Genomic DNA, 27,138 nt, shown 5'->3' with positions numbered 1-27,138 from the left:
TGGCCGTCCACTTGTGGCTACTCTCCTGCCTACTGCCTTAAAAGAACCGGACGTGCCTTATCTTCTTTCTTGTCGGTAGACGCCATTGTAGCTCCCCGTGTACATATTTTCTGTTGCTTACCTCTCGGATCTATTCTATTTTTTTAGAACTTAGAGATTAAAATCTTCCTTGCAAAAAACAAAAAAAGACTTCGAGAGTGGCGGTCATCGTCTTCTGGAAAGTCGAATCCGTACTGCCGACGTTCTTCCCTCGAGACGTTCTCGTTTTTTCCCTTTTCTTCGGAGGAATTCTCAGGACGAAAATGTCGAATGGTGTCGAGAGGCTCCGTCTACATCCGGTCTTCCCGATTGTATATGAACAGAAAAAAAAATAAACGACCGGACACTTTATTTTCTTGTTTGTGAATTATACATTGCGAAGGAACCATGAAAAGAAAACGAGTTTGCAGGTAAACTTTATTCTACGAGACAAAGGGGATGGGGAGAGGGAACGATGCTCTAAATGCCCGAAAGACTGTGTGGTCTTAACGTTTCTCTCTAATCTTCCTCAGGGCGGTACTGACGATGCAGAGATCGCCCTTCAGCTCGCTGACGAGATTAGCGATTTTACTAGTGTTGCTGAGAATCTCCACCGTCTGCGTGTAAGGGTTGTATCGGATGCCGAAGGGCCGCTTGATGGTGCAGGCAAATTCTCTGTAAAGAATCCGAGTTATTTACAGGGATCGGAAATGCGCGAGAAGGTCAAATAATGTACTCGCCTCATTTTTTCTTTGGCCTCTTCGAAGCTGTCGGTGTAGAAGTAGACTTCCTGGAAGGTCGTGATCAGGGGTTCTTGCTCGCAAGTGCTGACCGGCTCAAACGGAAGTATTTTAGCGGAGGGAGATAGCGCGTGCTAAGGAAAAAATAGAAAAAGGATTGAATATTATTTGAATGAACAATAATTGGCACCGCGTGTCTTTTCGGAAGCGAAAACGATTGTCAAAAGTGACGATTGTCTCGTTTCTAACGTAAAGGTTACATCCCGGTATTTCTTTTATGCACGATTGTCAATAACGGAAAGAATAATCTATCCGTGCGAATTGGATGAAGAATTTAGGACTAGACAGGAAATCATTGACTATCAAACGTTAAAGGAGTGGGAGGAGCATTATTCCCAGTTGTGAATTTAACATTTTGCCAGCTCTAGACAATTTTTTCCATCGGGTAACATTAAGTATTTTTTTTTTAAATTAAGATATAAAGGTATTAAATATAATTTTAAAATTACATTTATACACATGAGAATTTTAAGAAAAATTATTTTGTATTTAAAAATTTGCCGTTCTAGGCTTCGGCTTCGGCTTACTTAACCTTTTGGGAAATTTACCTCAGATTATTCAGGCATAGATTCCAGTTATAGTTTGAATACGTAAGTGAAAAGAGTATCGTATTTAAGATGAACATTTAATTAGTGAATAAGCCTGATGTTGTGTGAAAAAAAAAGAAGTTGTTTCATTTATCTCTCTATATAAATGGTATATATGAAGTTTTCCGAGTAAAGGTCTTTCTCCCATTCTATTCTCTCGTTGCCTTTGCTCTGACGGAATTATCTTCCTCTCGAAGAATAATGTAAGAGCAATGCCATTTCTGCGATTCGTACGAGTAAGAAAATTTACGTGCGAGTCGAGTGATAAGAGACTGAATTTCTTTCAGCTGTTTAATGTAAGTCAGATTGAGGGAAATATATGGGAAGAAAAGCGTTTGGTCTGTTTGCACGATTTACATATAATTTTCTAAAGATTTTAGAGTGAATTTAAGATGTTTTTTTTTTGGTAAACGATCGTTTTAAATTGGCCGAAGTAGCACGAATTGATTCATTTATAAAGTATGTTAAGAAATTATAAAACCACAATAGGGTTTTTTTTATCTGTGATAATACCAACACATTAATAACCAATGGAATCTTCATTATTACTAATGAGTGTAAATACATGTTTTCGCATTGAAATAATCAAATTTTGCAACATTTCAACTTTTATTTTGTCTCACTTTCTCATTATCTCAGTTTCCGAGTGTTTTCGTTAGCAAATTCTCTGTTATTGCCGTAAACTTTATGACTCGATATGGCCCACACATGTACTATCGTTTTTAGGTCCGGTCTTCTTCATGGCCGGGACAGAACAAACTTTTTCACGTTTTCGTAGTTCTCGGAGCACGACAAAGGAGCGTTGTCTGCTGGAAATCTAATTGTCGCCTCCCCATCAGTGGTCCAAACAGAATTAAATGGTTACAACAGGTGATATTCTGAAGAATCCATCCTGCCATAAACTCCTACAAAATCGGATTTTATAGCAGAGCAATGCGTCCCACACCACAACCGACCACCCTATTTGACGTCTAAAGAATTGAGTTTCTTCCACTTTTTCACTTCAGAGAACACTACAGTTTCCCATTTAGACATCTAGGACATGATTTCTTGAGCCCAATGTAATCTCGTTTATTTAAGGCAATATCGCAGTTGTGGTGTTTCTTGAAATTTCACGTGTTTCACGTTTCTATTTAGATATAGTTCTTTCCAAGCTTTGTCGCCGATTTCAATAGCTATTTGCCTTGTTGACAAATTATTTCCAGTTGCCATTCGAGAAATGCGCCGATAATCACGTGGTTTTAAAACCTTTTTCCGGCCAGTTCGTTGTGTTTTTCCACAATAACCGTCTTTTACTAACACCGTGTACTGCTCCATTTGTTCTTCCTACGGTTCCTCCTATTTTCCTCTCAGAGAGACCGTCATCATGATAGAAAAACGTTTTTCGCACTTCCTTTTAACTCAATTCGTTCCTTGAGCATTTCGATCTTATACAAATTCGCGTATTATTTTTCTATGTTTATTTATAATAGTTATTTAAAAGCTTTTCTTGCAAATAAATAAAAATTTCATTGAGTAGTTGTCATATAAGGAATTCAAGAGCACAATTTTATTATTAATTTTTGAATTTTTAACAATTTAATTATTGATAAATGCAATTATAATATACCGTATAAATATTATCCTTTCTGCTTGAAACTCGATAAATAAAAATTTATTTGCTATTATTACATATATTAGAAATGCTGGCACATTTGCATTAATTAACTTTTCTAGACATTCGATTTTGATTTTTAAGATAAACGTCAGAATACTAAACAATACATCTGCTTTATTATTAAGAATAATAAAAAAAACGTAGAAACGTTTAAAATATTTCATTAAACAAGAAAGGTGTAAATGAAAAAAACTACTGTATATAAAATTTAATTCCTTAATCTTTTATAAAGGAAAAATCCTATCCTTTTTTACCATAGAATAGGGGGAGGGTAATGTAAAACTTGTACGATACGAAGTTAATTCAATTTATGTTTATCAAATTAAGTAAAGTGAACATCCGGTAGAAGAGAAGATCGGCCGATCGTTATTTTCAATTGTTCTACGCGATTCATGGAGAGGACCTAACTTAATAGCACTGCTTATTAAATTAATAACACTAAAAGATGATTTACGAGTATTTTTTGAATCGTATGTTAATAATATTAATAGAGGAGGAGCGTGATAAAAATTATTAGATTTGGATTCGCTTTAAAGGTTTTTTATTTTTATTTTTATAGAAATTCTATTAGACTATGCCAAGCAACAACGGTATACTATTCGAAGAGTAGGCTAATATAAATGTTTAAAAAATATTTTATAATTTGTAAATTTTGTTTTCATTAAAATATTTTTACCATCGATATTTGTGATTTAATTTTTTTTTATAAACTAAGAAAATTGTCAACATTCAATTTTGTTGTTGCAAATAAAATAACCCGTTTCTCCATTTATATATTATTTTCAACAAATGGAAAATATCTAACTATAAGGAAAAAATTCTTAATGGCCACAGGGCGAGAAAGTCAAACATGGAAAAAACTTCACGTATAATTTGGATTTCACGTTTATATATTTGAATGAGCCAATTAGTAATGTTTAATCTTTCATCTATTAAAAAGGTAATTTATAACGACAAGGACAAACCACAGAAACAGAAAATCCGAAAATCACAACAACTATAAAGAGAAACGGAAATGACGGAAAGAAAACGAAGAACGAACGTCCATGCAAAAGGTCTAAAGATGACAAGCAACAACGATAACTTTTTCATTAATTAAACAATAGAAAAAGCAGTTATATCAATCCGAAAAAATCGTTGATAATGTAAGTCAGGAGTCAGAAAATTTTTTTTATTAAAATAATTTACGTTAATAGAAGAATTAAATTGGATCGTGACGTTCAGTTTTCGAGAATCTTTGTGAAGAGATTTTCCCATAGAAAAATAATTAAATTTTTAAAGCCAACTGCTGGAGATCGCGTGCAATGACCAAATAGGTTACTATTAACCTTAACTTACATGTAATTGTTAATTCTGATGATGATACAATACTACCTGTGATTACAATAAATACTACCGAATAAAAATTGTAAACTATTTTAATCAGGAAACAGTTGAAGTTTCCTTAAGCTAATGAGCTAAGAAGTTGATCCTCGGAGTCATCGAAGAAACAGTAGGAACTCTGGCAGTCATTGAACAGAATTAAAAACTATAATTAATCTATTAATTGATGCAATTGTTTATATTTAAGCAGCAATTGTTTTTTAAGGCACGAAATAAAAGCGCATCCGAGAGACAGTGTGTAGGGCCCGACTACGGAAGTGGGAAGGATGATCAGATTCTATGCCGATGCCGACTTTATTCTCTCTTCGAAGGTCATCCTTCAAGGCCCCATTGAAAAGGATGTTAATTAAATTTCAGATCTTCACATATCGCTACAGACAGAAACCAATGAGATTCGATTCCGACTCGTCCACTCAGTAGTCCAGCAGTATTAGATTATATATTTAATATAAAATTGGAAATCAAAGAAAAAACGTAAAGACGAGACTCTCTGCAATCCTTGTTCGTGTTACATGGTATGAAATAAAACGTGAAAAATGTGCCCTAGTGAAATTAGGGACGTGCAGCATCTTAAAAACTAGTCTAGCCTTAATTCGTGTAATTATTGCTATCGAGTTTTTACTAAAATAATTTGATTCATAAATTTTGAAACATATTTTTCGAGCTTCATTGATGAGATTCTAAGAAAAGATGAAAAAAGTGCAACAGAGAACGAAATCGCATAATGTATAATCGTTACGTTGAAATAAATGTAAAATGTGCGCATCGAAACAGGTAATACAGCTGATCAAATATAGCCAATTTCGTCAAAAACAGTCTTCCAAAAATTACATAGATCTGGATACAACAAATTTTCTGAGCGCAAAATTATTACATCTGCTAACATCAAAGTATTTTTGTTTCCATTGGTGTAATGACCAACAAATAGCGGAGTCCCGAAAAATGGAAGAATATGATACATTTCAATGTATCAATCTTTCCTTGCATGCCATAAAATGTTTCTTACACGCAAGGACGATTGCATTTCTGAATAACTCGCATTATAAAATCGTCAGAATCAGCCAGAATGTAACAAAGGAGATCCAGGAACAAATCTTAGGAGGCAAGTTTTAATTCGTATAGCCTAACGAACTGTAAACAACAGATAAAAGTTTATTGTTTAGTAATTATTTAAAATAAACAACATTGAAAAGTAACGCGATAAAAATATTAAAATATAAACATTATTTTAAAGAAATAATGAAAACTGTTAGCGACAGAAAATCTTACGAGGGTCCCTACAGCTACTCCTCTAAATCCGTTCTCAGAATTGAATTGATGGGTTAAGGAATGGACAATCTGCCAAGGGAAAGACTCTACGGTAAAGTGCCCCTATTTAGGTGTCAGACACGTGAAGAAAACCCAATGGTCAGCCGTTGGTAAGGCAAACTCACTACCATTTTAGTGGGTTTTTCCACTCGACTACTGGTAGGCAGACCCGCTCTAAATAGTAACATAAAGTAGGGGCTCCAACTTAATGGTCTCCTAGAGCCAATAAATCGGGATATTTTCAAGACCCAAAATTTCCCCGTACACAGACAATTCCTCCGAAAATTATTGCGCACAAAATAAAACAATTTACGAGCCAATTTCATAATTACTACTACTAAGTTGAAAATTTGTATTAAATCATATAAATAATTAAATAGGTCTACCGTATAATTTGCCCCTCGACACTAATACTTATGACGTAAAACTTTTTTAAATATTAAAAGAAAGCTTTAATTTAAGCACGTATTCGCAGATATCTTAGAATAGCACAAAAAATTATAAACTCGATGTTGATTAATAGAAATTGAAGCCGACATTGCCAATGACCTATTTATTTAGCAAGGGCGCTAATTAACGAACTTTTTGATGTTCAAAAACAATTTTTTGCTGCATGATAAACATTTTTAGAGTTTTTGACTATTTTTCATTATTATTATTTTGAAAACGCTATTTTTACTATCACAAATTTCCCTAGGACTGCTTTAATTTCCTCGCCGTCGGACATATTCGATACCTTTGCGCGCAATACAGACGTTTGAGGATCAATGAACAAATTTATTCTTTATTATATTTATTTAAAAAGAACAAGGTAAGAAAAGAAAAATAAATTAGACCGACAAAATGAAATAGATGATAGAGGAAGTTGTTTTCACCTCTTTTACCACCCATTTCATTTTGTCCTATTTTGGTCCTGTGAACTGGGTCTCGACGGGGGCCTAAACTTTAGGTATTAATTACTAACCTGTGATGCACAAATACCATACATTCTTTTTTTTTTATCGACTGCCCACTCTTAATTTAAATTCGCAGTTTTCCACATACAAGAAAGCTTATATAAAAATAATTGAAAAAATACAATTGAGTATGAATCACTAGGTGCTGGTAATATTGACTCCATCCTTTTTTGAAGTACAGGAAGTATTTTATATATTAAAAAATTATTACAGTAAATTTAGTTTACTGTAATAATTTGTCAATATATAAAATTTGAGTTTGTTACAATAGTTTGTTTTCTCAATAGACTGTAATGTTAAAAATTTGGCAGAGATTGATTTTGATTTTTTTTACGTCTATCATACAAATCTATTGTCTCTATAAGTTGATGAACTTCGAGACAATAGAGGAAGAATCCGGATAACGTTTTCTGCCGCTAACTGTAAGCCGTTTTACGTAATATGAACCCGGATCAATATTACAAGCACCATAGGATTTCATATTACAAACATTATCATTTTGAATAAACACTGAAGCCTGCCGCAAAACGAACAGAACAAGACTAATGTTTTAATCGTGAAGATGTCTAGTTATAGAAGTTATCTGTTAATCATGATCGATTAAAAACAAACGAGGTGTTCTATACCTTTCAAACATTTGGAAATAGACGAAAGACAAAAAGACTTTTTCTCAACCATTATTACAAAACTAGCAACTCCCAGCCTTTCTGTGATCCTTAGGGCTACTTAAACACGCTCCAGCTGATACTACTAGTTATTCTTCAAACATTGGAGGTTCCATACTGTCAGCAGAGGGTTCTATATTATTTCCACCCTTTCCTCTACTGTTAAAACTATGCGTGGAGTACTGTTAATTTTCACGGTAGTGTTTACAAAATTTTCTCTGTGCTGGATAAGTTTAACGTCAAATTGTATAAGGCAAATGCCTTTTATAATTCGACGATGAAACGTCTGGATTTTGTGTGCTACATGATTCGTCCCAATGATGCGGGCAATAGCTTTCGAGTTTGTTAGGTCTGTTACTCCACCTATTAAATTCTTGGTTTTTCAAAGTCGTCAGTTCTTATTAAACGTGGTTGTCCCTGCTATCTTTTTTTTTTCTTTTTTTTTTTGAAAAAAAAGTTTCGCAATTGATTACGGGTTGCGGCAAACGTTGAATGGTGGGGATATTTGACAGTAGGGTATCCCTTTGCTTTTAGCCTTTCTCTAAATAAGATGCGTATCAAATCGCTTCTGAGGTGCGAATTTCTTCATTATGTTTGAAATTCGTTTATTCAATGCAATTAAAAGTACTGAACACTGGAAGTTGGTCGCGGGGTTCGCGCCTGACCAACAGGTTAATCGGGTTAATTTTTCCAGATTTTCTTAGCATATCAAACATCTAAATAGTGGTCAGTTTCCCACAAAAATTCTCCCGGGAGGCACCCATCATTATGAAATGTACTGTGCATTTTCTTCTATCTTAATCGATCTTATTGCACTTCAAAATCCAAAAGAGAATGTCTTTATTTAAGTGTTATTTTTTATTTATTAAAGTATTTTGCCCGACTGCTGCCTCTTTAATTGATTACGCTTAAAAGACATGAAATTAAAAGTGGGCTATTAAAGAAATAAGAAGTAATAAGCTTATTCTGTTGTGATTTGTTTCCATTTCTCTAATATGCATCTGACTTCTGTTTGTAGAAGCAGTTTCGGATAGGTCATAGATCTATTTCCCACTAAGAGGTAAATCTATCTACGGTTTTAAAACTTCTACGTTACGAAACAAGGTACATACTGTACGTGGAAAAGACGGCAAGCTTTCCTACATAAATGCTGCGCAGTACTGTTAATGTTTATGATAGTAAATAAACTTTAGGAACCTGTGTCTTGTGAGGGGTCTGCGATGACTCCAGTTTGTTAGACTAAAATTGCTTATTTTGACTCCCTCTACCACTTTATCGGTCTAATTTCTTAACACTGTATAATAAAAAATATAATACCTTTGAAAAGGTACCTCGCACGCTACGAGTCATCTACACTGCATATTTTGGCATATGCTACACCGTTGAAATTCCAGTCAAAACCTGCACTCACATTGCAAGGATAACTTAGAGATGAACTCAATGACGTTCTGAAAGTTTGTATAAAACCAGTTAACAAAATGTAAACCAGCAATTTTGATCAATTCTACGATTAAAAACGATTAAAACGAAACTTACAGTCGCGTTTTGCATACAGAGGTCCGATGTCTTTCGAAAGCTAATAGTCTACAAAGACTGGTAAATTTATTCGGTACAATGGTAGAATGTGTAAAGAAACTATAGCAAAGTACTAACTAGCAAGTTGGTAGAAGAAAAAGTCCTGGAAAGAAAGTGTAGTTGGTAGATTCTTAATCGTTAAATAATGGATAGCATTCAGAATTCCAGCTGTATATTCGTTTGGAAAGCTATAAGAAAAGCTATTTAGGCCTGTATTGTATGCTCGGAAAATTTTATTGCTATTCACTTGAAAAATAGATCTGAGATGTTTATTGTACACTCAGGCAAAAAGATTTTTCTAATTTAAATCTTTTAGATGATACGCCAAGCTAAATAGTATCACCATTTAATTGCAATTTCAAAAGGTTTGGCCAATTTCAGTTTTGATTTTAAAAAATTATTGAGCCTGAGTTTATATCCGTCATACGGGAAGAAATATAATATAGTATAGAAATAACCCCAACAATTTGTAATAAATTTCAACACAATCTATGTTTTCAATTTTAAATAATTTAATATAAAAATTATCATTCGTGTGAATTTTTTAAATTAAAAACTTGAATTTACGTGCGAAGGAACACAAGAATTAAGTTTTTATCTTGGCACACATTAAAGAAAATGATATCGTTTTTTAACGTAACAAAAGTATTTATTGAATCCTTTTTATAAATATTAACGCATGCATAAGTACTTAAAAGAATAAGTAAATAAGCAAAATTATACATATGTTGTACTGTATTTGTACGTTGCTATTGATACAAACAAGTTAATAAAAAGTCATCAGCAACATTAAACAATAGAAATGTTTAATAACAAATAAAATAAAAGCACAGTGGGTATAGGTTAGAATATAAAGTTCATTTAACCTAAGTTATTAATTGAAACAGCCTGATTACGAAAAATTGCTTTTGCTACCTTTTTAAAAATTATTATTAAACTTTTTTAACATTTAAAGTTGCGGGTGACTTTGTATTAAATATAAATTAACCTTGTTCCTTAAATGGTGGAACGAAGAAACATTGTTTATAGGGATAAATAATACCGAATATTCATTTTTGTGCTAACTATAATTTTTATAGTAATGTTAAATAATACAGGTCAGGAGTTCCCCATATTTTCTGAAAGAAAAAGGATTTTTCCCTCCTTGATTTTTAATCCAAAAAGTACAGAGATTTTAATTTTAATAAATAAGTTTTAAAAATCAGTTAATAATAGCTAATTTATTTATTAAAAATATAAAATAACGAGCACTTATTATTGTGGCATTGTCACAATACCGGGCTACAATTTTTATCACATTTTTTAATTTATTTAATTTAAAATATATGCTCTCCACTTTCAAATTAGCAGTGTCTTGCCCCTGTACATCATACTTTACCTGTTAGCATAGAGTCGTGCCGGTCATCTGCCTAACTGCTTCCAGGGAAATTTCTGAATCGAAATTACACGACTTTCGGTTTGCATGTACAGTAGTTCATTAATAGGAACTTCCTGCCCCTAAGGTTTTGACAACGGGTTTCATCTTTTATCTAACTCCGTTCTCGAGTTTAAGGAAAGACCGTGGTAATTTATAGGTCTACAATGTTTTCAAATTGCAGCCAAATTATAATACAAAGATAGCATTCAGAATTCCAGCTGTATATTTGTTTGGAATAAAACTTATAAAGTATTTGATTTCATTATTATACCATTTTAGTTTCGCAAAAATCCATTAAATATCTATTCTCATTATCATTAATAAATGGACTAGTATATATATTATTACTGCATATAATTTTTTCATCGATTTTCATTTGACCTCTAGACATCTCGACCTTTCAAGCCGATCGAACCTATTGGGAATTCCTGTTCTATGCTCGTAATCTATCTTTATACGTAAGATATTAATTTGCTATTTACATATATATGATTTGCAAATATTCTTAATTTCTCCATAATATGGAAACAAGACTTTGTTACACGTTGCATCGGCTTCTAATTCTAAAATGTAAGCCTTCAAATAAATTAAAATGAACATACTAAACAGAAACTCGTTTAATTTTTCTATTTTACCAACAATTTTTTCAACTTTTGCCAGGAAGCAGTTGACTTTGGAAGGAATCTCAAAGTTATATTTTGATATTCTGAGTAGGATATTTCTCTGAAAGAACGGCTTGATGGCATTAGTAATACATACGGGTGATCTATCGAGGGAAAGATGCCTTCCGGGAGCACTTGTATAGGAAACTGGGCCCTATTTAGGCGTTAGGCACGCGAAGGAAATCAGGAAAACTTCACGCGCCCAACCCAGAGTACCAGTAACTTCACGCAAACTCGCGATCACAGTACCAGTAGCTTAATTCCCTCGACCACTGGTAGAGTCGTCCGAAGGAAAGAAATGACGATTCAAAAATAATCTTTTGAGACAATGGAATTAATTAATTAAATTTTGAAAAAGAAGAAATTTATATCCTTAATGATTAATAAGTAAAAATTTAGTAAAAGTGAATCAATTTTCGCTTTGCTTCTACAATGGGCTATATAAAAGGCCGGATTTTACCCACTTTAGCAAGACTTGTTTTAAATAAGAATGTAGTCAGAGAAGGAATCCGATCCGAAATATTTAAGAGTAATCACTACAATTCGAACCCTACCAATTCAATTACAGTATTACGTTTAACGGGTAAAATAATACTTTAATGCACAATTAATTGAAAGATTTTATATTATTATGTGACAATACTAACTCAATGTTTAAAGTTGTTTCCGTAATATTCTTGTAACTTTAATTACTTGGAAAAAATTCGGCAAATAATCAATCCCACAATATTAATTGATATGATTTGCAACAAACGAATCAATGGATATTAGACTAAAACATTTTCGAGGAACGGCAAAACACAAAGTTGAGAAAGAGCAGAAAACTTAAATTTATTACATTAATTAAAAAGTGACAAAAATTAGAAGAAGGCGACAGTAATTTAATTGCATCGCAGAAACTTTAAAAATTAAATGATATAAAATATTTTTTGTAAAGCAGTGATCGATCCGCTTCTGAAGTATTTTACTCGCATTAATTTATAATCTTTTAGTTAATTTTTCATTAAATTAAAAAAAAAAACACCGAAAATATTTTTCGTGTAGCATTTTTTCAAGATTTACAAGGATTTTTAATTATAAATCTGTATTAATTTATAAAAAAGTTTACAAGTAGTTAGTCGATATCAATTCTTAATTAGAAAAGACTTACGAATAGATTATTTATGTAATATTTAAATCTGATTCGGAAAGTAACTTCATAATAATTAGTACAATTCTTATGAAGTTAGCCACCGAATTATCTTAAGGAATCGTACATTATTCGAAAAATAACGCAGAAATCAAATTTGTACTACTAAAAAAAAGTTCGAAATTTACGAGCTTATATTTTTTCAAAGACAAGAAGTATTACCCAGATGTAAAGTCGTTTGAAAACCTCAATAATTTATCGTCATTTAACCAATCAATCATTTATCAAACCTCCAGATATTAATGTGATAAAGATGCGTAAAGAGTGTACGGAAAAATTCTTTACACATTTCGAAGGATTGTTGAAATTGAGAATCGGTAACATTGTCTCCGCCGTGGAATTCGCGCCGTGTCAGAATCGCACATTTTCTCGTCAATCTGTACAATTTTCCGTTCCTTTAACCTTATTTAATCCTTAAAGGTTAATAAAATTAAACCTAGTTTCACCTCTAACTGACATTTCGGCGCATAACTTAACGATGAGCACGTTTTTCAACTTCCGTATTTATAAAACGTCTTACTTTAATATTCCCGAAATTTGTAAAATAGACCACATCCCGTTTCCAAACTGGTGACTTTTTAAATCGAGGTTTGCTACAAAGGAAATTTACTAAGTGTTATTCGATTTTAAGTGCGTAAAACAAATGAGAACAACCTCCGATATTTTATTTTTCAGAATCTTTGTTCGTTCCTACAATTATCTCTACAAGTACAGTACAAATGGCAGGGTTCTCGAGAGGGGAGGGGAGTTGGGAATTTTTTCCGGACCTGCAAAATATTTAGGAACCTTCCTATAAAATAAAATCTTTAAAAAAAAAGGCTAGGGGGCCCGCTCTATCCCCGTGTCCCGTACGAGTTCTCGACGGCCTTATAATTGGTAATATAATTACTCGAAAGATAAAGTGTGTTTTTGTAGGATCGATTCGATTCGACTCGAGTATTCTTTATTACAGAAGCTGAAATCTACAAATCATCCGCAGCAATTGCGCGTTACTTCGCTCTCTCTCTTTTCGGGTTTCATCTTAATTTTTTAGACCTCCGTTCGACGGAGATACGTCGAACGTTTCGGTAGGAGTAGTCTCCGGGCAACGTCGTCCGGAGGGCATTCGAATAATAATGCAGAGGGGCATTCCCAGCGGTCGCCCGGCGGCCAACGGAACGCGCGACAGAAGATAAGTGACGAAAAATAGAAACGAAGGTCTCCTTGTCTCCTGAGGAAAGCGATAACCCGCATCGATCGCTATTCCGGGGTTATCTCTCTCCCGCAAAAGATTAACGACCGCCGACCCACTATCGCTTTGGCAAGATTCATTCGTCTTCCGGACGGACTCGTTTGCATATTTTCCAATCGACTCCTTTCTTTTCGAAATTGCGCCAGTCGCTGGCTTGGTCATCACTCGACGTTATAAAGAGGTGAAACGAGAAAATAATCTCTTTTCTTAAAGCGTTCTGTTCTAACCGTCTGCTCGTTGTATCAGGGGTAGGAATCTCATTATATATAGAACTTTCGCTTTTATATAGCCTAAATATAGTAACAAGAAAATAAGAAAGAACGATATGGGTGCCGCGTTACGTTAGAGAGTAATAGGTTCGATAATGCGTTAAAGATGAGACGATTTATTTAAAAAAGAAGTAAAGAATAATGTCGATATTAGTAAATACGTTTAATTTAATCTGACTTTAGTTAAAGAAGTGGATGAAAAGTTGGAGAAGAAAACGTACAGTACATCTATCCATCTCATTGGTTTATATGGAGTGCGCAGCCTTTCCCGCTATAATACTCCGAAAAAGCGATGGCGTTAGCATCCGATAATCCGGTCGAAGCTTTTAACTGCTTGGCCTTACGTGAGAGCGGGGGAATATTGCCTTTCGGGAGGTGTTTTAAGGGTAACTGGCCCCTATTCGGGTGTTACAGACGTGGAGAAAATCCGGATAACTCACGTGGCCAGCCCGTCCCGGTAAGGCCGAACTCCCAGTGTTCGGGGAGCGGAACCGCTTGGCCACTGGTGGGCCAGGAAACATAGATTGTTATATGGCAGCTTTATAAATGGAGCCCTTCACCCGTTTTGTTTTAGATTTTTGACGCGTCCATCCGGAAAAAGTTAATTTATCGTATAAGTCAACAGACATTTCATATTTACATTTGGTCGAAAAGCGGAAAGTGATTATTTGTAGTAATTAATCTTGTTTAAGTATAGGCTTACGCTTATTCTCAGTAATATGAATAAATAAAGGATGAGATCGGTGTTTACTCACGTCTTATTCTTCCGTAGAAATGAAAAGGGATCGGAGTTAAATTCGTTGCTAATTCGGGATTTTATTTTTATACATTTATAAACATCAATTTCGTTTTGTCAACAAAAAGTATCGGCAAAATTATTATTACTTCATTTTTTAAAAATCTATTTGATGGTTTCTTAAATAAATTCGACATTTTGCCTTAACGAATTCAACATTGAAAATTCCTCAATATTCAAGTGTTTTTAAGAAACTCACTCGGTACTAGAGACTAATCGGCGTAGAAAATATGTTTTAATTTGTATGAATTTATATTTAAAATGAAATAGTACAGTGTCGTTACATGTACTATCATCACTACCATTATAAGTTAACAATATAATTTATTTACGCTAAATTTCGATATATAATTGAGTGGTAAAATCGGAAGTAGATTTTTATAAGCGTTCTGGACTAACTACTTATAAATTTACGAACAACTTCCAAAATATAAAAAATTCTGTCAACTGAAAATCGTTTAAGTCTTACTTGGGTTTTATGCAGAGAAATGAAAGTCTGCCTGCGTTTTTCCAATCTATCTTTAAATTATTTAAGCAGTCGTTTCGTGGTAGACGGAAGACCACAACCACGAATTCCGAAACTTCGATTATCGGGAAACTGAAATACAAAGTGAGAAAATACAACTTACTTGCAACTCTGCTACCGAAGAAAGAAGACCAGCTCCGAACACCCTCATCTCTTGATTTTGCTTACACAGTCCGAACTCCACCGTGAAGAAGTAGCACTGAAACGACAATCGGTTATCGAAAGTAATGATATTTCTTTACGCTATCGGTTCTATCTGGCACACTCACAGTAGCCAGTTTGTCGATCTCGTCGTCGGCCGCTCCCAAAGAGCTGAGTCCTAATTCTTGAGAAAACTGGGCAAAGCTGGGATCTGCCAACATGGGCACGTGGCCTAGCAACTCGTGACAACAATCGCTACAAAAAGTAAAATTGAGTGAGCGACGTCTATTAGTTAAACATCGAAACGAAAAACTTACGGTTCTGGAGTGTAGAAGGGGTCGGAAGCGTGACGAATATATTGGGTGCAATGGAATACCCGGAAAGCCAATCCTGCCAAGAAGTCTCGTGACGACAGATAACCGGCCACTGGTCGCAACCGGAAACCCGTCCTCTCTGCCCCAAAATATTTGTTATTAACGATCGGAAGAAAAGTGGAAACCAAGACGAAACGAATACTTACGTTTGAGAAAGTTACTCAGATCTTCTAATTGAGGGATGTTATCCTCTCTGTCGAAATGAAAAGCCGGTATCGTAATTTCCTTTATCACAAGTGCACTACCAAATCCACAAAGAACGACCTACCTGTATCCGCAGAACTTGATCAACAGTTCGAAGTTTTCCAAGAATTCTTTGCAAGCGTAACTTGGATATAACTTCTTCAGCTGTCCGAAAACAGTGCCCCTAAGAAGACCAGAAGTCTCAGTTTTGTATTGTCGAAGCAATTAGATTATCCCGCAACGAAACTTACCAAGTCTTGATCTCTTCTTCGGAGTATTGCACTCGGGGAATCGGCTGTCCGCTGTAAAAAAAAAGATCAAATAGTTTATCTGGAATATCTCTTCACTTTTCCGTTGGAGATTCACTTACTGTTTGTATTGCATGGCCAAGTCGGTAAAATACTTGCGCCTCTTTCTATAGACTGCATCCTTAAAACCCTAAAGAAATATTTTGGTGTGAGAATTAGACGCCAAGAAAGAAGTTAGAAAATTTCGACAAATACCGGGTGATCGGCGTCCAGTTCGGCTCCATACATCAGTACTCTGCTGGCCGTCTTGTCCAAATCGGAGAGTTTCTGAGGAAACCAGGGCATTCCTTCGAAGGCTGACGACGAAAAGAAAAAAGGGAGATAGAAAAGTGGATAGAAGACCCCGAACACCTTCCTTAAGGAACGAAAAAGCGTTCTTAAAGTTAAGAGAGAATTCTTCTGGCCCGAAAGCTTCTCACCTGTGGGTAGACCGGGACTGGTAGGTGTAGTCGGAGTCAGGTCCACTCGGCCCGTCTCATATTCCTCCAGCGAGATGCACTCGACTTCGTGCTCCAGAGCATGGATCAAGTCTTTCATTTGATTTTTCTCACAATCCACATTTACGAAGATCTCGTATTGGGAAGGTCTCTTACGAGACTTCCGAGACTCGATATGGACCACGTCCACATCCTTTTCCTAACAGGTCGTCGATTGGAAAGACGGATATAAAGAAGAGAAGGTGAGAGAAAGAGAAAATGGAAAGGTTCCTACCTGAAAGACCCTGAGGGCCCGGACCAATCCTCCTACTTGATTCCTGAGGGAAAAGACGACGGCAGTGCGGGGATGGATTTCCTCGGTTTCGTCTTCCTGTCGAGTTTCCTCCTCCTCGACCAAGCGGCTACGTCCGATCTTTTTCTGAAAGAAGAAAAGGTTCACTTCGTTGCCTGGAATTCGGGCGGCAGAACGTCACCCCCGTCCGGAAACGGGTGACGGTGCCTCCCCTCGTAAATTGTATCGGGAGGCGGTTATCGACGGTCGGTCGACTTAACGAGGCGCTTTTCCGGTTTTAACGAGGGGCGGAGGCATCTCCCACCATAGAGCGGAAGATTGGCATCGTTAGTCCGAACACTTCGTCCGACCGTTTTGTAAAATTGTAGAGCGTGGAGAGGGACCCACCTGGATCTCCTGAGTGTACCTGTCGGAGAAGTCCGGCAGGCTGGCCATGGCCGGGGTGCTGCAACAGCGCCGGGATTGGAAGACTTGTCTCCTGCGGTCGGCCCGATCCATCGGCAGGCGGCGTCCAAGGGGCTCCGCGTCCTCCGTCGCGGTCTGAGGACGGCCCCGGGCGCCGGCGCTTTTCTCTACCCGACCCGTCGCTGGTTGGTTCATTCTGCCTCCGGCCGTGACGTCACGCCCCCGGAGGCCTCCGGGCCGCGGTCGTCGCCGCCTCTTCTGGCCGCGACTATATCTTCGGGATCGCGAGCCGGACGGTCCCGGGTCGGCGAGAAGATCAAGGACTACGAGTGAAGATAGAAATTCCGAAAACGAAACAACGAAGAACTTACGAACTAACTGAGGTATTGTTCTTGGTCTCGTTTAAGCGTAATAAGACGTTTGATAATCATTTCGATCGATGAACTTAGCCCTTCTAACTTACTTTTCCTTTTATTAAGAAGCGACAATCGCTCTTTGACCCGTAAAGTTTATTAGAAGAAAGCTAATTTGTTGCTTTACGGTTTATGTTGTCCGCACCCACTTCAATCTAAATGCTTTACTATACGCTTTCTTGCGAAGCAAGAGGAGAAATCCCGACCTAGTCCTTAGATGCGGGCTAATTTGTTAAGGTGACAAAGAAAAAATTCTGCAACAGGTAATCGAGTAACCTTTAAGTTCCTGTCAAATTAGACGTCGACTTGTTGCGTGCTAGGATGAACGAGGGGCATTAAAAGTTTGAAATTTTCGGAACGAATCAAAAGTTATTTTTGTGGGTCTCTTTACGTTTTATTCTAACTCATGAAATCAGAAAGAATTTTTAAAAAATCATTTTGTTCGACATACAAATAAATATTAGATAAAACAAAATTATTAAACAGAAATATATAGTTTTTTCTTCGCTTTCTTCAAAATTTGCTGAATTATAGAAGAATACGAGTTTTAATCACGGGCTTTGATTAAAACTCTTCATTTAGAAACAAAGAAAACGATGGTATAAAGGAGTGAAGACATTGAAAAGTGTAGAAAAAAATCCAATAGACTACACCTGTATGAAATTTCAATACGTTTGTAACAACAAATGGATGGAAGAAAAACAGAAACGAATTTCTTCCAGTCTATCACGTTTTATAATGCAAAATGTGGATCGTTTACAATTATATGATATGTATTGTTTTCACTATCCATCCCAAATCGTAATTGCAAGTTATTCAATAATTATCGCAATTCCAATTGCTCGAAATACGGTACAATTAACTGGGTGTAAATTGTTATTGTAACATTCTTTATTTATTTAAATGAAAAATTAATAAAGTGAAGAAGCTGTCAGTAATTTACACTTTAACCTTTTCTGATAATCGCCAGACATCACCTTGTAGCATTAATTATTAGTGGAATCTTACGCACAACTTTTTATCGCCATCGAAAACAAAAAAGCATTTTTTCACTATACGATTTCGATGTCTGTAAATGACTGTAAACTAACAGTTTTTAATTATATATTTATTACTTTCTATCGGTATTAGACTATAATTAGCTAACGGGAAACCATAGAAAATATAAACGATAATTCCAACAACTGACTTTAAAGACGGTATCGATCGGCAATTTGAATAATGTTTTTATCATCGATAGCTTTTTATAACGTCAATAACAGGCATGAAAATTCTCACCATGGATGCTAAACTTGTCGAAAACCACCACCACTTCCGATTACGCTGGTATATATTTGGCTGTTGCTAACCTATCGTCACGAAAATCATTCCGGTATACACTAACAAAGTTCTATTCTCATTTCGAGTTGATGTAACTTCAACCGGAAGTTGTGAAAGTTTAAATTTCAACTTCCGAACGATTTAAAATGCTATACGTTTCTTTTGGAGCGACGATAGAAAGAACGCACCGACAACTGTTGGAAGGAAGTGGACAATCGACTGGGAAAAGGGAGGAGGTGGTGTTTAGTCTCCCGATCGATTGCGTTTGATACTTCTGTTTATCATTTTGTTATATTTTCTTTGGAGGATTGTCGAGAAATTATCTTCTCTGCGAAATTTCTTTTGGACGGACGATCTTCTGTCCAAACGGCATCGCTCCGTCGTTGACAAATCTCGGCATCTAAAACAAACTTTTCTCTATTAAGAATGGAATGAGTTATCTTTCTTGCTTTCCTTTTCAGATTTCTACAGATTGTTTTGTGTGTGAAATCTGTAGCCAATAGGCCTACTTGTTGCCGGAGTTTCTGATCTGCTGTGAACGTAGAAATGAATTGGAACTTCTAGCATTTGGTCGTTTATTGCCGTTTTGTATCTTTGAAAGTAAAAATAAATTGTCTATATCATATTACGTAGGATGTGTGCAAAATTTTTAAAAGATGGAATGAAAAATATATTTTTTTATCACTTAGTTTATTAATTTTTACAATATAGGTATATAGAGTAAAGCAATACGTTAGACTGAGAAGGAATTGAATAGGTAGAAAATAAATACATAAAATATGTCGTTTAATTAACGTAGTAATTTAAGTGGGTTTGGTGTTAACTCTCAAGAACGAATTGCCTACAGCATACAGAAAGTTTTTCTCAATGCTTTCTTACTTTCGTTTGCAGGTAAAAAAATTAGACCTGTGTATGGAGGACACTTGTTAATAAGAATTAATCATTAAGATTTAAAAATAATTTGAATTCGACACTCATTCCATTTCCTTCTATGCCAATAGAATCGAAGCACCGATCTAGACTCGATCGATCGATCTTTCAAGTATTGCGAGAGTAAATAAATGATGATAGATTCTGAATAAAACTGTACAAAACCCTTTGTTAATTATAAAATTTTCATTTTATTCGTATACTGTTGTAGAAACGAACATATTTTCTCCTTTCTCTCTAATTATAATTGTAATAGAAAGTCCTCTCGGGAGGATTTTATATAGCATATTGGTCCCTATTTAGGTGTTAGAAGCGGTCAGTGGGACTAACTGCTAGTGTCAATGGTTCACTCGGCCACCAGTGGGCTGCTGTTATCAATTTTATTGTAATTAAACGAAAAATTCGAGTGAAAAATTTTCAAGATCGACGTTTGATGTTGAAAAGTAACTTTTTACATACAAACACGCGTAATGGAAATAAAAAGGAAACATAATAATAATGCTGACTATATCAATTATTCCATAAAATCCATGAAATGAATCTTCCATGTTTTTATAATGGCATTCTTTATATAATAAATTCTTTTCTACGATGATTTCCATCGTAGGAAAGAAAAATTAATTTCCTCGTCTCGGTAAAGATGATTTCCTGAATCAAATGGAAGGTCTTAAGAAAAGGAGTAAGTTTTCCGGTGTAGAATTTAGTTTGGAAGAAATATGCAAAAGACGATTCGAATAAATTCGAGTTGTCCCTTCGACAATATAAAAAAGAAATTGTTTTAAAAATAAGAAAAATTTTATTTTGTAGTATGATACCACCAAATTTGAATTTCTGTCTAATTGTAAAGAAGCGAAATTAAAAGAACGAATGGATAAGCCAGAAAAAAACCAAAGAAAAGAATTGTAATGCTAACATTGTTTAGTCAATAAAATTTTATCAGTTTTTATATTTGCATTTATTTCATTCCCATGCCCCATGTATCGTAAAATTAGCAATTTATAGAACCGCATTATATTTATTATTTATATATATCAACTTTTAAGTATTAATGGAAATGTTGAAACCATTAATACTTCCATTAATACTTTCACTGTCTCCATTATTCCCCGAATTAAAGCTTTAAAAATCCCTACTTCACTTTTTATAGAACGTTTAAAAGAATAAATCATTTTAACTCTAAAATAAAAAAAAAATAAATAAAAACTTTTCTTAAAACTTTTTTTTTAAATATTCCATTTAAAATCACAAATTTTTACTTCTTTTTTAAAACATTAAGAAATATTTTGAGGATTTATCTCTTTTACCTCTTTTGGTACCTTTATTTTCCTTGATTCTTTCATCCAGTATATACCACAGCAAAATTCGTCCACACATCTCCATCTCCATTATAACAAAGAAATTCATTATTCCTACTGGAGAACGCTACCCTAAAGTTGTCTAAATTCTTCATCTTTGTTTTTATTTAAATTATTCTTAATTTCAATGATATAACAACATTCTTTATATTTTCTACAGAAATTTTACCTTACTCTTTGCTTTCATTTCTGGTCTATTATACTTTCAGAATGAGATATTCTCCTTGAGTTCCACATTCCCCATGGTTTCTCTGACGCAAAATTGTTCATCTATAAACGTGCAAAGTATACGATTTACAACTCCTGCCGTATTCCTATCATCGTCTTTGGTAGAAATTCGGGTACAAGTACACATCCAGTAGTTATAATTTGTATATATAAAATTATAAAAACTGGATTTGTAAGCTGCTTGTAAGCTATCCGAATTTCCACCTATAGTTGTTCTTTAAAAAAGAAAACGCGTACAAATTCACTAAAGAGGGGTTGAGCTTTTACGTCAACCCGAAGTGTGTATGTAGAAGAAAAAATTGATTAATAAGTTGTTCGTTGTTAAACCAATGGATATTTGTTTGGCTGTTTGATATACTATACCTGATAATAATATTATAGAGTTAAAACTTATAAGAATACATCTATAATGAAGGAAGGTTTATATTTCCTTATTTTCATCACACTTCCCTTCGTTTCAAGAACCTTCCTGTTCATTTATCCGGATAATGATTCAAAACATTTTTTTTTTCAATTTTTAATAAGCTTTTATACCGGAAACTTGAATCGGAGTATCCGATCCCTAAGCTTTCCATACCTAGTCTGAGTTTTAGTGGTGTTTGCCCCTGTACATCATACTTCTCCCGATAACAATCGAGTCATGCAGGTCGTCTATCTAATTCCGTTTTCGAGAAAATTTTGAATTAAAATCACGTGTCTTCCGGTCCAGATCAGAAGTTCGTGTGTAGTTAATAGGAGCCTCCGTTCCACGAGCTTTCTTATCTGGTCTCGATTCTCTTAACTCCGTTCTCCAGATTAACGAAGGACAACAGACATTCAAACATATAGAAATGTATAGATCTGCAATTTGAAAATTGCAACCCAATAATCTATGATTTTTAAAATATTACATAAATATTATAAATAATTTACCAAACCTAACCTTCGTCATTCTTTGTATTTATGTTTAAAAAAGGAGTTATTTTAGGGTTTTCAATCGGAGAGATTCTTTCCTGTCCTGTTGGACATTACTTATAGTAATTGTAGTACAGTAATACTTTTATTGCAATTTTGTTTCTATTTCAAATTTAATATTTTTATCTAAATCGCTAATAACCGATAACGGTCTAACTATATTAATTATTTCATCATCATATAATACGAAAATATCGTCTACATATGTAAAATATTCTATATACACCATGAATTTTACTTATTATTTTACTTAACATCATAAAATCCAATGGGTCAGGAGTAAAGACAAAATAATCACTAGTGTTTTAAAAAAGAAGTAAAGATTTGTGATTTTAAATGAAATATTCTAAAAAGTTTTTAAAAGAATGTTTTATTTAATTTTTTTTTAATTCTAAGATTAAAAATGTGTTTGTACTTTTTAAAATGTAAAAAGTGAAATAAAAGAATTTTTAAAGCTCCAATTCAGAGAATGTTGGATAAATGTATTTATGTATTTAAAAAAAAAAAAAACTTTTATTCTCCTTTGGCTCCTAATTGAAACCGGAATTTCTTTGATTATAAATTTCAAAGGGTTTAAATGCCTTATATTCATGGAATTGGATTGCATAAATATATGGTACGTAATAAAGGATAGCAAATTTTATCTAGGTCCTATAGAATTTTAAATTATGGGGTACATATGTATACTTTTGATTTTTACGTTCTATGAGATAATACAAAAACATTTTTTAATGTAAGGATGCGAGTGATGAGGAAAAAGATTTTCGAAATTCAATTTTTAACTAAGGTCTTGGAAAAATTAAAGATTGAGAAATAAGAAACTATTCTTTATGAAACTACGAAATACGAAAGCTTTGTGTTATTGTAAACTTTGTTTGTAGGTGTGAAAATTGAAATATGGATATATAAATAAAATTATTCAAAATAGAATTAATTACTTATGTATTGTGTACAAATTACTTCCAATTTCTTCAAAAGATAATTCAGTAACCGCAATTATTTTAGTAAACGGGAAAGAGAATCAATTTAAATGTTGAGAAGAGTTTAACTGGAAAGAGAAATTGATTGGTGACTCTGAGGACGTCACTACCACGAAGAACACAATTATTTTCTACCAAACGTCAGTTAATCGTCTTTCCCGATCGGTCGTCTTTCGTTACCTGTGTCTGGGTGGAGAAAGGGTTAAATTATTATGATTACAGATTTAAGCTATAAGTAAAAATGTCTGGCAAAAGTATTTCGCTCTTTTATAAATTGTTTTTCTCTTAAAAAGTGTAAGAGTTTCGATCACAATCCTAGAAAAAGATGACAAAATATAATTAAGCTCCCGTAATCGACTAATATAAACTCTTCGGAGCAGGGAAACATTCATATATTCTCTACAGCAAAGTAATACAACGGAATCTTCTTTCGAAAATCTTAATTAATTGATTAATTTTTAGTCTTTAGACGTTTATCCATGAAATTTAAACGCTTCCATTTCTAAAAATAAAACAATCATTTTTTTTATGTGTGTAATGTAGGTATATTTAATATCGATCGCCAAAAAGAAAGCTCTACACATCCTTACATTTAGCGCACAAAATAATTGAGAATCAATGAAAAAGGAAGTGGATTTAAAAGGAGATAATGATTTATTTTTGGAAGATGATGCGAGAAAAAGAACATGGCAAACCTTTAAAACAAATGCAAGAAAAAATGCACTGAGCACTTCATTCTAATGAGGATTATAGCAGAAAACATTCCGAATGTAGAATAATGTTCTAAAAAGCCTCATCCAATAAACAAAAGTATTTAAAAAATTGTGTCCACTGGCATTTGCAATCGAACTAAACTAACTTTAAACTTAAAATTTCAGATGTCTGAAACGTAATAATTAGTTTCTTTTCATACAACGTATCTGTCAATATATACAGGCATTTAGAATTGTTACCAAGTATTGTCCAGGTTTCTCCATTATCAATCGAACATTTGACGTTGTCTGCTACTAGAGTGCCGTCACTAAGCAACCTAACTTTCTATCGTTGACGAAGTGAGGGACCGATTCCAGCAAAATAAATCCCATTAAAAATTGTCTATCAGTAACATTCCTGCGGAATCGGAATTCGGACCTTTCATTTATGTGATCAAATAAATTTTATTATAATAAACTTTATTGGTTTGATAAACGAAAAAATTTAGTTATGAGATCAGAAGATGATAAGGAAACACTATTTGTTAAATAATTAAAACATCTTTTTTTATATCTTTGTTAAATATTATATTATTAACTTAAAATGAAAGATAAAGTCGTTTATAAGATTATTATTTGTAAAATACAATTTCAATAATTAATAATTTAATAATATATAAATTTTTATTATAAAATAATTATAAAATCTTCAAAAATAACAACAGTCTAAGATTGTTTTGTTTCCTACAATCATTGTCTTCTCCCTCGTTCCTCAGGCATTAAGAGGGCTTTTAATCAAAACCACAATGGATTTTCTGGATTGTGAGGAACTGGGCCCAACATATCCGGGATGAATCACCCGAAAAATTCCTAGGGTTTTTCGACCGTCCGGGTTCGTTTCAGTTTTCCCCAGAATGATGGACTGACCCTTTAGGCTAATCACTCGGCCATCGACCGTCGTACAATTTACAATGGATACTACAAATTCAGGAAACTACGTGTTTTGTGAACTATAAAATAATAATATCATCGAAATTTACAATTTTATATAAAAATTAAAGACTTTACACATTTCAACTACAATGCAGAGCTTACGAGCGTATCTTTTTCCTGACATTTCTTATAAATAGAGACGAGCTTTTCCATATATGCGAAGAGCTTAGGCTAGGGCTTAGTGAATTTGGTATATTTTAATATATCAGTCATCAAATCGATAGTTATTGAAAATATAATTTGTGTTTCACTGCCTGTTTCTACAGTATATTAAAATATTTATACTATTGTAAACTAAATAAATCTACCCTCTACTTTCATCACTCTTTTAATGGGCCTCAGAAATAAATCTTTCCTAGGGTCTTGCAAATCCTAGGACTACCTTTGCTTTTCCATTATTTCTTAAGGTAAAAGTCTATAGCCTACCCCTTTTCGACGTAACCCAGTCGCCCTGCTCGTGTTCTTCAAATAACATTAAAGTTATTAGAAGAAAAGAAAATAATAGGTTACGAAATGAGGTGAGTGAATACAACATAATCAAACGCGTAAGTTATCAAACTTTTCTTTATTCCATGCTAAGTGATAATAGTTATTTTACGCAATAAGTAGAAAACAGATAAAGTAAAATAGTTTTTTCTTTATTTAATAAAACTGTAATCATCGATAGAAGTTTAACGATTAAATGACAATTATTAAACTGTACAACCGCGTTGCGACGAAGCTCCTACGTGAAAAATACAGAAAACGGAGACTACAACCTATCGGAAATTTCAACAGACTTCAGGTTATGCATTACAATTCTACGTACAAATGGCCGCCAAAGAGTAATAAGACGCATGTGTTACAATATATTAAAAATTGTATTTAATATAACATTGTTGTCACTATTTTCAATTTCTAAAGCAGTTTATAATTAATATATTAAATGTACGGTTAAGTTCTTTATGTAGGCTTTATTGTAAAATCATATTCCTCAAATAAAAAACTGAATATGTTATAAATTTATAAATATTCTTAAAGTTATTTTTAATACTTGTTCAACTATAGGAAATATATGGGCCAATGTCTATTAGCGCTCACTAGTGGCCGAGGCCGTGCGTTCGTCCTCGTCAAGGGGTTGGCTACATGGAGTCTTTTGCGATTTCTTCATGTTTGTATCACCTAAATAGGGGCAGTTTCCCAATGAAAGACCTCCCGGGAAGCATTCTTCTCGGCAGATCGCTCAGGTGGCTTGATTGGTTTATTTGGTTACGGCAACGCGACAACGGATGTTCAATGGTTTTATCCACTCGGTCACTGGTGGGATCTCGCCCATGTGTCGCGTTGCCAGTTAGTTCGACTTTTTTATTTTCACAACACAATATCGCATTATAAACACAAGCGTCCATTTTGCTTTACACGTGTAGCGGATGTAAAAGCTGCTTTATCTTTGCTGCAAACGTTTAGAAGCAGTTAGCTACATGATAGTGCTTCATTTAGGAACGCTTTGCTATGTAGCGATCGGGCAGCGCTGCATAAAGAAACGCGACCAAACAAAACAAGCCAGTTCACTAGCCGTATTGGCGCCTCTTGAAATTTTGAAATTTTCCGACTCCCGTTAAAGGCTCTTTCAACCTAGTCTGCTCAACATTTCTTGAATTGAGCACATTAAACAAATCATTCATCACTTGGATAAATTTTATAATTGATTCACAATCAGCTGCAAATGAGTATTACAAAATGCTATAGCATCAGCGACAGAAGCACTTACTGTGTTGCTAACTTCGTTTTCATTTTTTGTCTGTAAAAAGAAAACATACGAACTCTTGAGCTTATTTCCCAAATGAATATTTTCAGTCTCTTGTAAATTGCGCAATGCGTTGATATAACCCAATCAACAATGCCTTTTGAGAATATAGCAGGGACGAATTCTCTGGGCTTGCTTAGCATGTTTAAGAGAAAGTTTTGACTGTCAATATATTTTTTATAAGAGAACAAATATGCCAATAATAATTTGTTCTAACGTGTAAACTCTTTTATCAATTTTGTTTCCTTTTACATTGACTGCTAGCGGCATTTAACACGGCCAGATTTTGTATCGAAAGCTTGCTGTAC

General features: G+C 34.2%; 1 protein-coding gene across 1 annotated transcript; it reads right to left on the bottom strand.

Moving 5' to 3' along the window:
* Positions 1-442: 442 nt before the first annotated feature.
* On the bottom strand, positions 443-17,297 carry LOC136980735 (tryptophan 5-hydroxylase 1-like). The gene is made up of 13 exons (XM_067276933.1): positions 17,162-17,297; positions 16,757-16,900; positions 16,465-16,681; positions 16,241-16,341; positions 16,108-16,175; positions 15,989-16,039; positions 15,823-15,921; positions 15,701-15,747; positions 15,498-15,633; positions 15,309-15,435; positions 15,143-15,238; positions 759-892; positions 443-693 (listed from the first exon to the last, which is right to left on the bottom strand). Exons 1-13 carry the CDS (start codon positions 17,270-17,272, stop codon positions 525-527), a joined length of 1,500 nt encoding a protein of 499 aa, XP_067133034.1. The 5' UTR covers positions 17,273-17,297; the 3' UTR covers positions 443-524.
* Positions 17,298-27,138: the final 9,841 nt, after the last annotated feature.

The sequence above is a fragment of the Centruroides vittatus genome, unplaced genomic scaffold, assembly GCF_030686945.1.
Source record: "Centruroides vittatus isolate TY-2023 unplaced genomic scaffold, ASM3068694v2 contig_717, whole genome shotgun sequence".
In the NCBI taxonomy this organism is placed as follows: Eukaryota; Metazoa; Arthropoda; class Arachnida; order Scorpiones; family Buthidae; genus Centruroides; species Centruroides vittatus.
This window is presented reverse-complemented; position numbering and strand designations above follow the sequence as displayed.